Consider the following 14,824-nt stretch of genomic DNA (forward strand, 5'->3'; position numbering starts at 1 on the left):
AAAACTGTAATTTTCAGCCACTACATTATAATCAGTAACTTTTTTTTTTTTTCTTTTTAGGGCCACATCTGCAGCATATGGAAGTTCCCAGGCTAGGGGTCGAATCAGAGCTGTAGCTGCCAGCCTACACCACAGCCATAGCAACTCGGGATCCAAGCTGAGTGAGTCTGTGACCCACACCACAGCTCACAGCAACACCAGATCCCCAACCCACTGAACGAGGCCAGGTATCAAACCTGCATCCTCATGGAATCTAGTCAGACTTGTTTCTACTGCGCCACAATGGGAACTCCAACACTATCCATTCTTCAAATTCAACATATAATTTTTTTCTTGGTGCTTGCCTTTGTCTCATGTTTAAGTTACTTTAAAAATGTTTTAATTCTACTAAAGACTGTGTAATTGCTTTAACTATAAATCATTTTATTAACTTCTTTTGCTAACTTCAATGAATGTAAATGGAAAATGTCCTAATATAAAAAATAATTCTGACTATGTATGATATTTAAGGAAAGCATATAAGTAAAAATAAAACCATTTGGTAGAATAACTGAAGGAAATGTTTAGAATAAGTTTGTTCCTGTAATAGGATTAGCAATAGAAATGTTAGATTGTGACATGAAATTAAAAACATCTAGGAGGTTATGTAATCTGTTTGGGGTTAGGTAAATTTTTATTTGAAAACGTGAAGATTTGACTTTTTTTCATCTTTTTTTGGTTAAGATCTAAATATTTAAAACATTCTTTTTAGAGAAAGTACATAAATTTAGCAAAGTTCAACATTCTTAAAGAAAATAGAAACTGGAAACCCCTACCAAATTTAAAAAATTATTACCTATTTGTGTAGTGATAAAAGTATAACATAACAAGTGTGGTAAATTTGAAAGGCATCACAATAGGCTACTAGAATATAATGCTAAATGTTATTTAGCATCCCTGAGTCTGTTAAGACAGGGGAGTAGAATTAATATAAGAGCCTTTCTACCTCTAAGTGAAATTTGTACCTAGTATCCATTCTAAGAAAAGCTAAATAAAATATGTGTTTAATTTTTGATCCTAGGGATGCAAGTAATTAAAACACATTATACAGCTTAGTGAGTGGTGAAGAGCTGACCTGGAAATCAGACTTACCGTGTGTTTGCATCTCAGCTCTGTAACTTAATACTTATTTGATCTTGGACCTCTCTGTGCCTGCTTAATTTAAATTAGAACATCTATCTACCTCTTAGGGTTGTTCTGATGATTTGTGATTTGTAAAGCTCTTAGAATAGTGCCTGGTACGTAGTAAGTTAACAAGAAAAAACCCATATGCATTTCGTCTAACATCTGCCTAGAATTGAATGTGGGATATAAAAAAAATCCAGTTTGAATTTTCTATTACAGATTTTTATTTATAGATATTTCTATTCTTTGGTATTTTGAAAATTACCCTACTTAATCGCCACTGCTTCATTTACTCTCCCAAGTGCTGAGGCAGCTCCCAAAGAACTCTCATCATCCCAGGCTGGATCTGCTCTCAGCTCTCAACCCTAGAGATTTGAATTAGGGATTTAAAAAAAATCCACAGAGTCCACTCTAGACACTGGAGAAATTTTCTGGGACTTTTTTTCCTCACAAATCCCTTCCCTATTATTGGAATTGGGAAATGGACCCTATTTTTGTTAACATAAGGCTACATCAACTAGTTTGATAATAAATAGTACTTTCCTTATTGTGGTTTATAATATAAAATACACTTTAGGAATTCTCACTGTGGTGCAACAGGATCAGTGGTGTCTAGGGAGTGCTGGGACACAGGTTTGGCCCTACCCAACACAGTGAGTTAAGGATCAGTGTTGCTGAAGCTGCTGCTTAGGTCACGACTACTGCTCAGATCTGATTCCTGGCTAGGGAACTCCATATGCTGTGGGGTGGCCAAAAAAAGGGGGGGAAATCTATCTATATATCTCTATATATAATATTTTAAATTATAATTAGGTCTGTTGCTAAATTGTTGTCATTTAAGAATTTGAAATTTTAAAACAGATGACAACAAATGCGTGTTGGTCAAAACAATAGATTGAGTTGGAAATGTTGTGGTACACATTTTTGTTAATGTGCATTTAACTGTGTATGGGTGAGATTTTGTTTTACTGATTTGAACTAATGTGTTACTACTCTACATTAGTCTACCAGTGTGTAAAGTACCATAAAGGGAAACATGCTATTTTGATTAAGTTTTTTATTTTTGCTTTTAGTACAGAAAATGCAGTTTCAAATGTGCTATTGGGAGTTCCTGTTGTGGCTCAGTGGGTTAAGAAGCCGACTAGAGTTCCCTACATGGCGTCACTCAGTGGGTTAAGGATCTAGCATTGCTGTGAGCTATGGCGTAGGGTTGCAGGTGTGGCTTGGATCTGGCATTGCTGTGGCTGTGGTATAGGCTACTAGCTGCAGCTCCTATTTGACCCCTACCCTGCTAACTTCCATATGCTGCAGGTGCGGCCATAAAAAGAAAAAAAAAATGTGCTCTTGAATGTCAAATACGAAACTGGCTTTTATATTTCTATGCAACTTGAGTTACTTTGTTTTATTTTATTTTTATTTATTTATTTATTGTCTTTTTTCTTAGGGCTGCACCCGCAGCATATGGAGGTTCCCAGGCTAGGGGTTGAATTGGAGCTGTTGCCGCCGGCCTATGCCAGAGCCACAGTAATGCCAGATCTGAGCCGCGTCTGCGACCTACACCACAGCACACGATGATGCTGGATCCTTAACGCACTGAGCAAGGCCAGGGATCGGAACCCGAAACTTCATGGTTCCTAGTCAGATTTGTTTCCGATGCACCACGATGGGAACTCCTGAGTTAACTTTGTTTTAGAATGTGCATATTACTTTTAAAAGCTTAAACTACAGAACCCTTACCTAATAATGTTTATTCTAAAACAAGTATTAAGAATTCTCTTTCCCAGGTTTACTCAAAAGGATTTTCAGGAGTTCCCATTGTGATTCAGCAGGTTAAGAGCCTGACATGTTATCTGTGAGGACACAGGTTCAATCTCTGGCCTAGTTTGGTGGGTTCAGGATCCAGTGCTGTCATGAGCTTAGGCGTCAGTTCCAATCGCTGCTTGGATGCTGTGGCTATGGTCTAGGCTTCACCTGCAGTTCTGGATTCCACTCCTGGCCCAGGAACCTCTTTATGCCACAGGTGCGGCTATAAAAGGAAAAAAAAAAAAGATTTTCAGATTGCAGTTTATTATGGTGGATTCCAGGGATGCTCTGAGAACTAGTTTAGCAGAGCTCAGGTTTGAGGCCAGGAATTGAATGATAATAGTTATCTTTGACCCCAAGTTATCTTGAATATGATACTGTAAGACTGATGTTCTGAGTGACTAAAGGCTCATGTTTACTTCATTTAGCAAGTATTTATTGACTGTTTACTATGTGCAAACACTGCTATAGTCACTGATAATAAAGCAGTCAACGAAATAGGCTCTGGTCCCTGCCCGCATGAAAGTTACATTCTTGAGAAAAGAGACAATAACTAAAATACATACTGTTATTTCAAGTACATATAAATATTTGTAAATATATATATGTTGAATATAAATAAAATATATCCTAATGCATAAATATATCCTGTATCAAGGATAAGGGTCTTTAATTTCTTTCAGTAATGTTTTATAGTTTTCAGTGTACCATTCTTTTCATTTATTTGGTTAAATTTATTCTTTGGTGTTTTATTCTTTTGGGTGCTGTTATAAATTAGATTATTAATTTTCTTTTCAGATTGCTCATTGCTGGTATATAGAAACAAAACTTATTTTTGTGCACTCATCTTGTACCTGCCAACTTAGCTGAATTCATTTAACTCTAGTATTTCTTTTTAACTCTAGTAGTTTTTTGTGGATTCTTTGGGATTTTCTATTTTTAAGATCATGTCATCTGTGAATAGAGATCACTTCCTTTCTAAGTTAGAACTTTTAAAATATCTTTTGCCTAATTGCTTTGGCTAGAACTTACAATATAATGTTAGATAGCCATGGTGAGAGACAGACATCCTTGTCTTGTTCCTTGTCTTGGAGGGTAGGGCTGGGAGGCACTTTTCATTCTTTCAGCCATTGTATGTAACATTTGTAAATATATCATGAATGCTCTTTATCATGTTAAGGAAGTTCTTTTCTATTCCTTGCTTTTCGAGAGCTTTTATTAGAAGGAATTTGGGATTTTATCAAATGCTTGTTCTGTATCAATTGAATGATCCTGTGGGTTGTTTTTCATTTTTTTGTTTGTTTTTAACTTATTCTGTTAATGTTGTGTATTTCATTGTTTTTTCTTTGCTTAACCACTCTCGCATTTTTGGCATAAATTCTACTTGGTCATGGTGTGTAATGCTTTTAATGTGATGTTGGATTTTGTCTGCTCATACTTCGTAGAAGATTTTTGCATCAAGGATATTGGTCTGTAGTTTTCTTGTCTGGTTTTGGTATCAGTGTAATAATGGCCTCCTAGATTGAGTTAGGAAGTGTTCTCTCTGCTTCTGTTTTTTTGTAAGAACTTCAGAAATACTGATATTAAATCTTAAATGTTTGGTGGAGTTAACCAGTAAAAAAGTCTCGACTTGGGCTTTTCTTTGGAGGTTTTTGATTATGGATTCAATTTCTTTACTTGTTATACATCTGTTTAGACTTTATACTTTTTTTTTTTTTTTGTCTTTTGTCTTTTTAGGGCTGCATCCTCAGCATATGGAGGTTCCCAGGCTAGGGGTCGAATCAGAGCTGTTACTGCCGGCCTACACCAGAGCCACAGCAATGCCAGTCCGAGCCATGTCTGCAACCTACACCATAGCTCACTGCAACACCAGATCCTTAACCCACTGAGCGAGGCCAGGGAGCGAACCTGCAACCTCATGGTTCCTAGTCGGATTTGTTTCCACTTCGCCATGATGGGAACTTCTGTATTTCTCCTTGAGTCAGTTTTGGTAATTTGCATTTTTCTAGGAATTTGCGTGTTTCCTCTAGGTTATCTAATTTGTTAGCATATGACTGTTCATAATTTTATAATCCTTTTTATTTCTGTAATATCAATAGTAATGTTTCCACTTTTATTTCTGATTTTAATTATTTGCATCTTCTTTTTTTGGTCAGTCAGACTAGATTTGTTAATTTTGTTGACTTTTCAAAGAAATAACTTTTAGTTTTGTCTATTTCCTTGTTTTTCTATTCTCTCTCTCTCTTTTTTTTTTTAGTCTTTTTAGGGCTGCATCCATGGCATATGGAGGTTCCTAGGGTAGGGGTTAAATTGGAGCTGCAGCTGCCAGGCTATGCCACAGCTACAGCAATGCCAGATCTGAGCCATGTCTGTGACCCACACCACAGCTCATGGCAATGCCGGATCCTCAACACCCTGAGGGAGGTGAGGCCAGGGATTGAACCTGAGTCCTCATGGACACCAGTCAGGATCGTTACTGCTGAGCCATGACGGGAACTCCTCTATTCTCTTTTTTTTTTTCTACTCTTGTCATTTTATTATTTCCCTCTATTACTAGCTTTACATTTAGTTTGTTTGTCTTTTTCATGTCTTCAAGATAATAGAGTTGTGACTGATGTCTTTCTTTTTAATGTAGGGCTCCACTGCTATACATTCCCTCTGAGTGCTGCTTTTATTGTATGACATGGTTTTTTGGTATGTTGTGTTTTGTTTTTATTTATCTCTATTTCATAATTACCCTGTGATTTCTTTTTTGAAGAAATCCCTGAGTGGGGCAAGGGATCAAACCCACATGCTCAGAGGTATTAGTCTGGCTCAATCCTGAATTGCCATGAGCTGTGGTATAGATTGCAGATGCAGTCTGGATCCTACGTAGCTGTGGCTGTGATGTAGGCCAGCAGCTGCAGCTCCAATTTGACCCCCTAGCCTGGGAACTTCCATATGCCACAGGTGTGGCCCTAAAAACAAACAAACAAACAAACAAAACCAATAAATAAACGTGCCAGGTGAATTAGTTATTATGGATAATTTTCTGTCCCCTAACACATTCTCACTTTAGGAGTATTCCTTTTTCTAGTTTATCTAGTTTGTTTCATTTACTCCAGTCATTAAGATCTATGGTCTTTTTTATCTGCTTAAAAATACTGGCAAGATATTTCTTTAATTTGATACTGTAATTACACTGAATTCTGTTATTCCATGGGGAGTAAATGTGATGTGGTCTGAACTGGATCAGGTCTTACCTCAGTTGTGTTTCTTTCCACAAAATAAATAAATGAATCAATAAATAAATAAATAAATAAAGCTAGGGAAAATATTCTGAAAGTAGAGACTAATGGCTGAAAAAATTGACCAATCAATGACATTAAAAGTGCTTATTCTTTTCCGAAGTAGTCATCCTACCCCAACGAGATATAAAGGTGCTCTGGAATAGGGGAAAGCCTCTGCATCTAGCTTGACTGCATTCCTCATTCTTCTGTTTAACACCTTGAAAATAGTAAACCTGAATAAATGGGAATTAAGTTAAATTCAGTTTCATTGTCCCTACTCAAAAATACTCCCTTCCCCTACTTTCAGTCCTAGCTTTTGAGACACTATAAATGAACTTTTTTTTTTTTTTTTTGCTTTTTGGGACCACACCTGTATCATATGGAGGTTCCCATGCTAGGGGTCAAATCAGAACTGCAGGTACTGTCCTACACCATAGCCACAGCCACACTTTTGTTAACCCACTGAGTGAAGCCAGGAATTGAACTCACATCCTCATGGATACTAGTCAGGTTCGTTACCACTGAGCCACACCGGAAACTCCTAAATGAATTTTTCTTCAATCTGTTGTGTACAGAGAACTTCCATCAATAACTGTACATTTTTTACTTCCTTAGGGGGCCTAAGTGAAAGAAAATAAACATAGTAGACTTTCATGGCAGTGTTTTTTGTTTTTGTTTTACTTCTTCGGCTCTCCCTTGCTATTAATAGTATTTTTTTAAATTAACGGAAAAGGAAAGGCCTGAGTGCCTGCTACAGAGACAGAAGCCACTGTCACCATCTCACCTAAATTCTAACTGATCTCCTTGCTTCCACCCTGGGTCCCTTATTGTTTAATGGCATGACACTGCTCTGCTCAGAACACTGCACTGGTCTCCACTTGATCTGCCCAAAGTCAGATTTCGTACATGGCCTCTCAGGCTTGCTTGCCCTGGTTGCCTTTAGTTCTCTTACCTCTCCTCTTACCTGCTCTCTGTTCCGGCCATGCCGGCCTCTTTGCCAGCCATGTTTCCTCATTAGAAATTTTGCTCTGCCTGGTCCCTCTCCCTCATATACATTCTTCCCTCAGATAGCCAACTGGCAAATCCTCTCACTTCCATCCAGGCTTGCCTCAAGTCTAAACTTCCATATATAAAGCCTACACTGACTATCTTTTAATACCTTAACCTGCCCCATTCACACTCCCATACTCCTGATCCTATTTCTATTACTGCTTTAATTTAATTATGATAGGTGTAGTTATACTGTGGTAATGACTTAACCCTGAAAACAACAAAAGCTTATTTCTCATTTGTTTCATAGTCATTATGGGTTAGCAAACAACTCTGTTCCACTTAGAACCTCAGGGACCCAGGCTGATGGAAGTCTGCCTGTCTTGTGGTGCATCTCAACATGTGGCTTCCAGCCTCACATCTCTGGAGAAGAGAGAGTTCATCGAATGATTCGAAGTGGCATAAGTTACCTTTTCCCCAGTTCACTGACCTAGACGAGTCACATGGTCCCATTCTAACTGCAAGAGGAGCACAAGAAATACTTGGTGAACATTAATGTTTCAACACCTATTCTCTTTCATTTCTCCATAATACTTGCCATGTTTTATATAATTTGCATATTTTATGTTAATTATTTAGTGCCTTTCCTCAGCAAGAATGTAAACTTAATCTCCTAGAAAACCTCACTACTTACAATTTCTTGCACATAAGCCTTTTCTCATTTGCTCCTGCTGTTTGAAATGTCCTCTGTCTTTTTTTGCCCTGTGCTTTTTTTCTCTAAAGATTAAATCCTACTTATCTTAATCTGGGAGACTTGGCTAACATCCTTAAACTAAGTATCTAAGGGATACCTTAGACTTCCTTAGATATGTTTAGTGTATGCCTATCATAGTCCTTAACCTCCTTATATGATTACATGTCTGCCTCCTGGTTAACCAAGTTACTCATGCATATGGGAAAATGACTGAAGAAATAGGTAGAGCCTAGAAAAGAAACTCTAAGGATCTGAATAAATGTAGTATAAATAGGGTGGAGAAGAGACAAAATTAAGAAATATGTAGATGGTAAAATCAGAAGACTTGGTTATTAGTTGCATTGAGGGATAAGGAAAAAAAAATCAAGGATAATTCATGCCTCTTATTTAGACTATGATGCTTCCAAGTGAAAAAGGGAAAATGAGAGCGTGGACAAGTATAGGTGGCAGGATGGTGAGTCCAGTGTCAATTATAGTGGACGTAACGCCAGAAGGATCTCAGGCTGGAGATAAGTACAGGGATAGCTAAATGGTTCTTAGCCCAAGGACATGGATAGATCTTCAGCATGCTAAGTAGCAGTTAAAAAATAGGAAAAAGTGAGACTTAAAATAATTACTAAGGGCAGAATCATTAATTATTCCAATGTTTAAGGAACAATCTGGAATACCTGCTTTTGTGTGGAAAACAGAAAAAAACTGATGGTGAAAGGGGAACCATGAGATTGTGATACTGTAGAAATCTAGGGTATTTAGACTTTCAAGAAGAAATGTGTGGGAGTCCCTTGGTGGCACAGCCAGTTAAGGATCCAGCATTGTCACTGCAGTGGCTCAGGTCATTGCTGTGGTGTAGGTTTGATCCCTTGTCCAGGATCTTTTGCACTCCTTGGGCACAGCCAAAAAGAGGAAACATGTGGACCATGTTAAATGCAGTAGAGAAATCAAATCAAAACAACTATGTACTGGAGTTCTCTTGTGGTACAGCAGGTTAAGGATCTGGCGTTGTCACTACAACAGCTTGGGTTATTGTTGTGGCATGAGTTTGATCCCTGGCTTGGCCAAAAAAATAATAGTACTGAATCTTTACTGCTCTTCCTGCAGCCCTACTTAACTCCCTTCTTTCAACCCCATTTCTTAAATTGAACCATCTTGGCTTTAATTTCATTAAGGAGTTTGAGGTTATCAGGCATAAACTGCCTCATGTGTATCCTCCCTCCTTCCTTTACAAACCTATGACCATGCAGTCCATCAATCATTTGTTTCCTTCTGCCCTCTAACATCAGGAGATTCAAAGCCAGTTCCTCTTTTAGAGCCATTGGTACTAAGAGTTGCCTATATTTTAAGTTTTTTCCCTTTTTATGGCTTTCTGCTCCCATTATCCCACCAAAATTTTTCTCAATAAAGTTGCCATTTGAAATTTTAGTGGAGGGGCAGAAGTGGGAAACAAATTACATGATATTCCGTATTGAAAGGAAGATGGGGAAATTGCAAGTAGTAGTCACTGGTGGAAGTGAGAGGGAGATAACAGCTCTGGCCAGGGAAGCCAGGACACTTACCTGGACCAGATTCAGGCTTTACTCCAGAAGCACTTTCACGCCACAGTAAAAGTGTGTCTCTTAGCTGTTTTTCTTCTGTAGCATGGCAGTGACTGAATCTTTACTGTAGAAGCAAAAATGAGCCAATTCCCACAGTGAAGATTATAGCAACATTAGATTTGATTCATTCATTCATGCAAAAGTGTTTTTTTGTTTTTTTGTTTTGTCTTTTTAGGGCCGTACCCATAGCATATGGAGATTCCCAGGCTAGAGATCGAATGGGAGCTATAGCCGTTGGCCTACATCACAGCTCACAGCAATACTGAATCCTTAACCTACTGAGTGAGGCCAGGGATCAAACCTGCGTCCTCGTGGATGCTAGTCAGATAAGTTTCTGTTGAGCCACAACAGGAACTCCCATGCGAAAGTATTTCTTGAATGTCTGCTCTGTGCCATGCTTAGGGCTAGGTGCTGGGGATACAATGGAGAAAACAAAACAAAACACATAGTTCTTGTTCTCCTGGAGTTTGTAGTATAGTAATTTGTTTTTTATTTACTTGTTTATATTTAACCATATTTATCTAACTAATTTTTTTTTCCCCTTTAGTATCCTCTTATATATGGACTGATTCTTATTCCCTGCTGGTGTTCTCTAGTTTGCCTAAGTAGAATTTACATGGGAATGCACTCCATTCTGGTAAGGACAACATTATGTTCATAGTGCTTTACTTTTTCTAAAATTGACAGGCAGTTTTATAATTTTTAATCATTTTCAAACTTTTTGGAAATCTAGTAAGAAAATACGCTTATTGTCAATCTTTTAACTTTGTTCGCAAAAATAGGAACAGGATACTTTGCGAAGCTTTGGTGTAGTTCTCATGTTTATAGAGGCAGTTTCCAGCAATCACAATAACCATTATACTCATGATAGTATTTCTCCCTCCTAGTTTTGGTTTTATTTTCTTTATCATTCTCTTCTATGCCTTTCCTACCATTTAGTCAAAACCAACAATTTAAATACTGAAACCAAGGAGAGCTCTGCTCATTATTAGTGAGGACCCAATGATTAGAAACTAAATGGAAATGAGCTATCCTGGTGCCACTTGTATTTAAGTATTAAACTCTAGTTTTCTTCTCATTCCTGACAGTATTTTAGGGCTTAACATTAGATACTATACATAGAGAATGCAGTTCAGTTTCAGAAGCATTGGCGCAGGGATGCTGCACTCTTTTCAGCCACATGTACTACCTCCCTTCCTCTCCGCCCTGTTGATACCTTTTTCCTACTTCTGGCCTACACCATCTCTTAACCAGATCACTGCAGCATTTCATAATGAGCAGCTCCACTTCCAGTGTGACACTGCCTCTACAGTGTTTAGTTTCCTGCTCTAGTTTACTTCCCAAAACACAAATCTGATGCCATACTGAATGACTTATGTTTCCTCAAACGCAAAGGGTGTTTCTCATCTCTGTACTGTCAGGGATGCCTTAACCTCCACAGGGAATGCCCTTTTCCTTTGCCTGACTATCCTTTCTGTTCTTCACGTCTTACAAAAATGTTGTTTCCTAAAGTTTTATTACTGTCCCCGTCTTTCCTTTCTAAGGACTAGTTAGGGGACTTTTCTCCTCCCTTCCAGTTTCAGTTTTTTTTGTTTTTGTTTTTGTTTTTGTTTTTTTCCAATTTCAGTTTGAGCCTGATTCTGGCATAGCACTTATGCCAAACTGCAGTTGCTTTTTTCTTTGTCTGTTACCCTCACTAGAGAACAGGCAACATGAGAAAAGTAGTCCTCTGTCCTTGCATCTGGTGTGATGTCTCTTAGGATATTCTGTGAATATATTCTGTATTATCTGTAGATAAAGGATCAGAAGAAAGGTGAAGAGATAGGAACTAATTCATGGAATCCAAACATTTTAAATGGGTTATATCAATTTTTTCTTGACCTTCACAAGTTAATACTTTTAGAATTTTCTGTTCAAAAAAATATCTCAGCTTATCTCATTGCTATAGAAATAGTGAGTTGCCATTTCTTCCTTAGATTGCTTGCCTCCAGAAGTTGCCCCTTCACCAGTAAATTTCCACAAGTCCCAAACACTATGTTAAGAAGCAGACTATTTGTGTTTGATTTTTTATAATTATATTAATGCAAATATGGATTGACATATAATTCTACATTGACTAAGCTCTTAATTGTATAATAGACTATCACTTTTTCATATCAAACCTAATATTAGTCACAAGAAAATGTTATCCGTCTCTGTGCCTTGTTAGTTATTACTTTATACTCCCAATTATCAATATTGCACCTAAACAACTACCAAAAAAGTTATACATCTCTGAATGATAACATTATCCCTAGGTTCATTATAATCATAAAAAGAAGAATAAGAATTTACTATATTGAATATGTAATCTCAAACATTCTGTTCTGAAAAAAAAGGGACTGTATAGTGGATTCGTTAAGTATTCAAGCTGAGTTCAGTTTATGTTTTAGATACAGGATAATATTCATTCTTGAATCAGCTGAAGTAAAAATAATATTGATATATTACTTTTCAAATCATGAATCTGATAACATATCGTAAGTCTGATAATCCCAGTCTTTTAATTATTCAGAAACTATCTTGTTCCATAGAATGTCTTATCAGTTTTATTCTGACTAGGTACTGAATTTTATTATGTGTAGTATTACAAGTTGTTTTTCTTTTAAATGTAAAATCACAGATGACTTGTAAGCATGGTAAATTATGATTCTGTGTTATAGCTACAACTATTCCCAATCAGTAATATATGCTTTGTCTCATTTGATAATTGATACATGAATTTATAGTCATAATGAATGGCCCTTCCCCCTTTGTGCATTATTGATCTAATGTTTTCCCACAGTTTTCACTTTTTTCCTGTATATTTTAATGTTTTAATAATAGCCCGCATTTTGGACTATTTTTTAATCATCATTTGTATCTTCATTGTTTGTGAAATTACTATAGAACGATAGAGTATGACCTAGAAGTTGGTAACAGGTGCCATGCTAAGCAGATGTCTTTATTTTTTTTAATTTTATTGAAGTATAGTTGATTTGTACCATGTTTATTTCTGTTGTACAGCAAAGTGATTCAGTTATACCTACATATATTCTTTTTCATATTCTTTTCCATTATGGTTTATCATAGGCTATTGATATACTAGGTCCCTGTGCTATACAGTAGAACCTTGTTGTTGATCCATCTTATATATAATAGTTTGCATCTTAAGCAGATGTCTTTATTAACATTAAAAAGTTCTAACAGGAGTTCCCGTCATGGCACAGCAGAAACGAGTCTGACTAGGAACCATGAGGTTGCGGGTTCAATCCCCAGCCTCACTCAGTGGGTTAAGAATCCAGTGTTGCCAATCTACACTAAACCCAGCTTTAGTGTAGATTGCAGATGCAGCTTGGATCCTGCATTGCTGTGGCTGTGGTGTAGGTGGCAGCTGTAGCTCCAATTGGACCCCTAGCCTGGGAATCTCCATTTGCCACAGATGCAGCCCAAAAAAGAAAAAAAAAAAAAGTTCTAATAATGTGTCCTAAGTAGTTTATAATGAATAGGTCATTCAGTATTTGCCATATGCTTTGTTATTATTTTTACAACACAAAGAGCAACCGCTTAGTTTATTTGTAACACCTAAATTGATTTTCTGAATCCCCAGAAAAGTAGAGGGACTACTACACTCATTTTTCCTTTACTTTTTTTATTTTTTTGCTATTTAGGGCCGCACCTGCAGCATATGGAAGTTCCCAGGCTAAGTGTCAAATCAGAGCTGTAGCTGCTAACCTACATCACAGCCACAGCAATTCAGGATCCGAGCTGCATCTGTGACCTACACCACAGCTCATAGCAACACCAGATCCCTGACCCATTGAGTGAGGCCAGGAATTGAACCTGTATCCTCATGGATACTAGTTGGATTCATTTCTGCTGCACCACATGGGAACTCCTCCTTTACTTATTATTAAGTCTGCCTCTCAAAATGTATTTTTTTCTCAATGAATTTTATTACATTTATAGTTGGGGATTTCCATCCCAAACCTCCAGTGCATCCCTCCACTCCCAACCTATCCTCTTTAGAAACCAAGAATTTTTTAAAGTGTATAAGTCAGTATCTGTTCTGCAAAGAAGTTCATTGTGTCCTTTTTTTAGATTCTATATGTAAGTGATAGCATATGACATTCCTGTCTCATTGTCTGATTAACTTAACTTAGCATGATAATTTCTAGGTCCATCCATGTTGCTGCAAATGCCATTCTTTCTTTCCTTTTAATGGCTGAGTAATATTCCCTTGTGTGTATGTATCACATCTGCTTTACCCACTCCTCTGTCGATGGACATTTAGGTAGTTTCCATGTTTTGGCTATTGTAAATAGTGCTTCAAAGAACACTGGAGTACATGCATCTTTTCGAGTCATGGTTTGTTCTGGATAGATGCCCAGGCGTGGGAAAATTTCTTAAAACACAAGCCATTTTTAAGTTACTAGGTCAAGTAATTGCCAAATTACTATTTTGTTCCTATATTATTAAAATTATGAATATGTTATAATTACATTTACCAAAAATTGCACTAAAAGTTTGTCCATATGTAAAAAGTCTTTTTAGAAAGGTATTATGAGGAGTTCCCACTGTGGCACGTCAGGATGCCAGGATGCAGCTTTGATCCCCAGCCCAGCACAGTGAGTTACATGATCCAGCGTTGCTGCAGCTGTGGCAAGTTGAAGGCCTTAAGTGCATCTCAGATCTGATTCCTGGCCTGGGAACTCCATATGCCACAGGGCAGCCAAAAAAGAAAAAGAAAATGAAAAAAAAAAAAGTTATTATGAGATCATATAGCAGAATGTACCTCTCAAACCCATTGTTATAACAAACAAAAATCAAACTAAACAACAGCAACCCCAAAAACGTGTTATAGAGAAAGATCCAGAACAGTAAACACAATGAATTCTAACAGTGCTTATTTTTGGGTACTAACAACTTGTTTTTGTTTATCTATGTATTTTTTAGTTTTTCTATAGTGGACATGTATTAAATTTGATTTTTTTTTTTTTTTTGTCTTTTTAGGGCCTCACCCATGGCACATGGAGGTTCCCAGGCTAGGGGTGGAATTGGAACTGTAGCTGCCAGCCTACACCACAGGCACAGCAACACAGCATCCGAGCTGCATCTGCAACCTACACCACAGCTCATGGCAACTCCGGATCCTCCACTAAGCAAGGCCAGGATTGAACCCACATCCTCAGGGATACTAGTTGGGTTCATTAACCACTGAGCCATGATGGGAA

The 14,824-nt window shown here is 37.4% G+C and overlaps 1 protein-coding gene across 2 annotated transcripts in view; it reads left to right on the forward strand.

Annotated features, from left to right (window-relative positions):
• SGPP1 (sphingosine-1-phosphate phosphatase 1) overlaps window positions 1-14,824 on the forward strand; it is a 28,940-nt gene that overhangs the window by 7,187 nt on the left and 6,929 nt on the right. The window contains exon 2 of one of the 2 annotated variants that reach the window (XM_003353501.4): window positions 10,120-10,209. The exons of the other annotated variant lie outside the window; for it this stretch is intronic. Within the exon in view, the coding sequence (XP_003353549.2) occupies window positions 10,120-10,209 (90 nt within the window). The remainder of the gene's footprint in view (window positions 1-10,119; window positions 10,210-14,824) is intronic. 2 annotated transcript variants of the gene reach the window in all.

The sequence above is a fragment of the Sus scrofa genome, chromosome 1 (genome assembly GCF_000003025.6).
Source record: "Sus scrofa isolate TJ Tabasco breed Duroc chromosome 1, Sscrofa11.1, whole genome shotgun sequence".
Lineage (NCBI taxonomy): Eukaryota > Metazoa > Chordata > Mammalia > Artiodactyla > Suidae > Sus > Sus scrofa.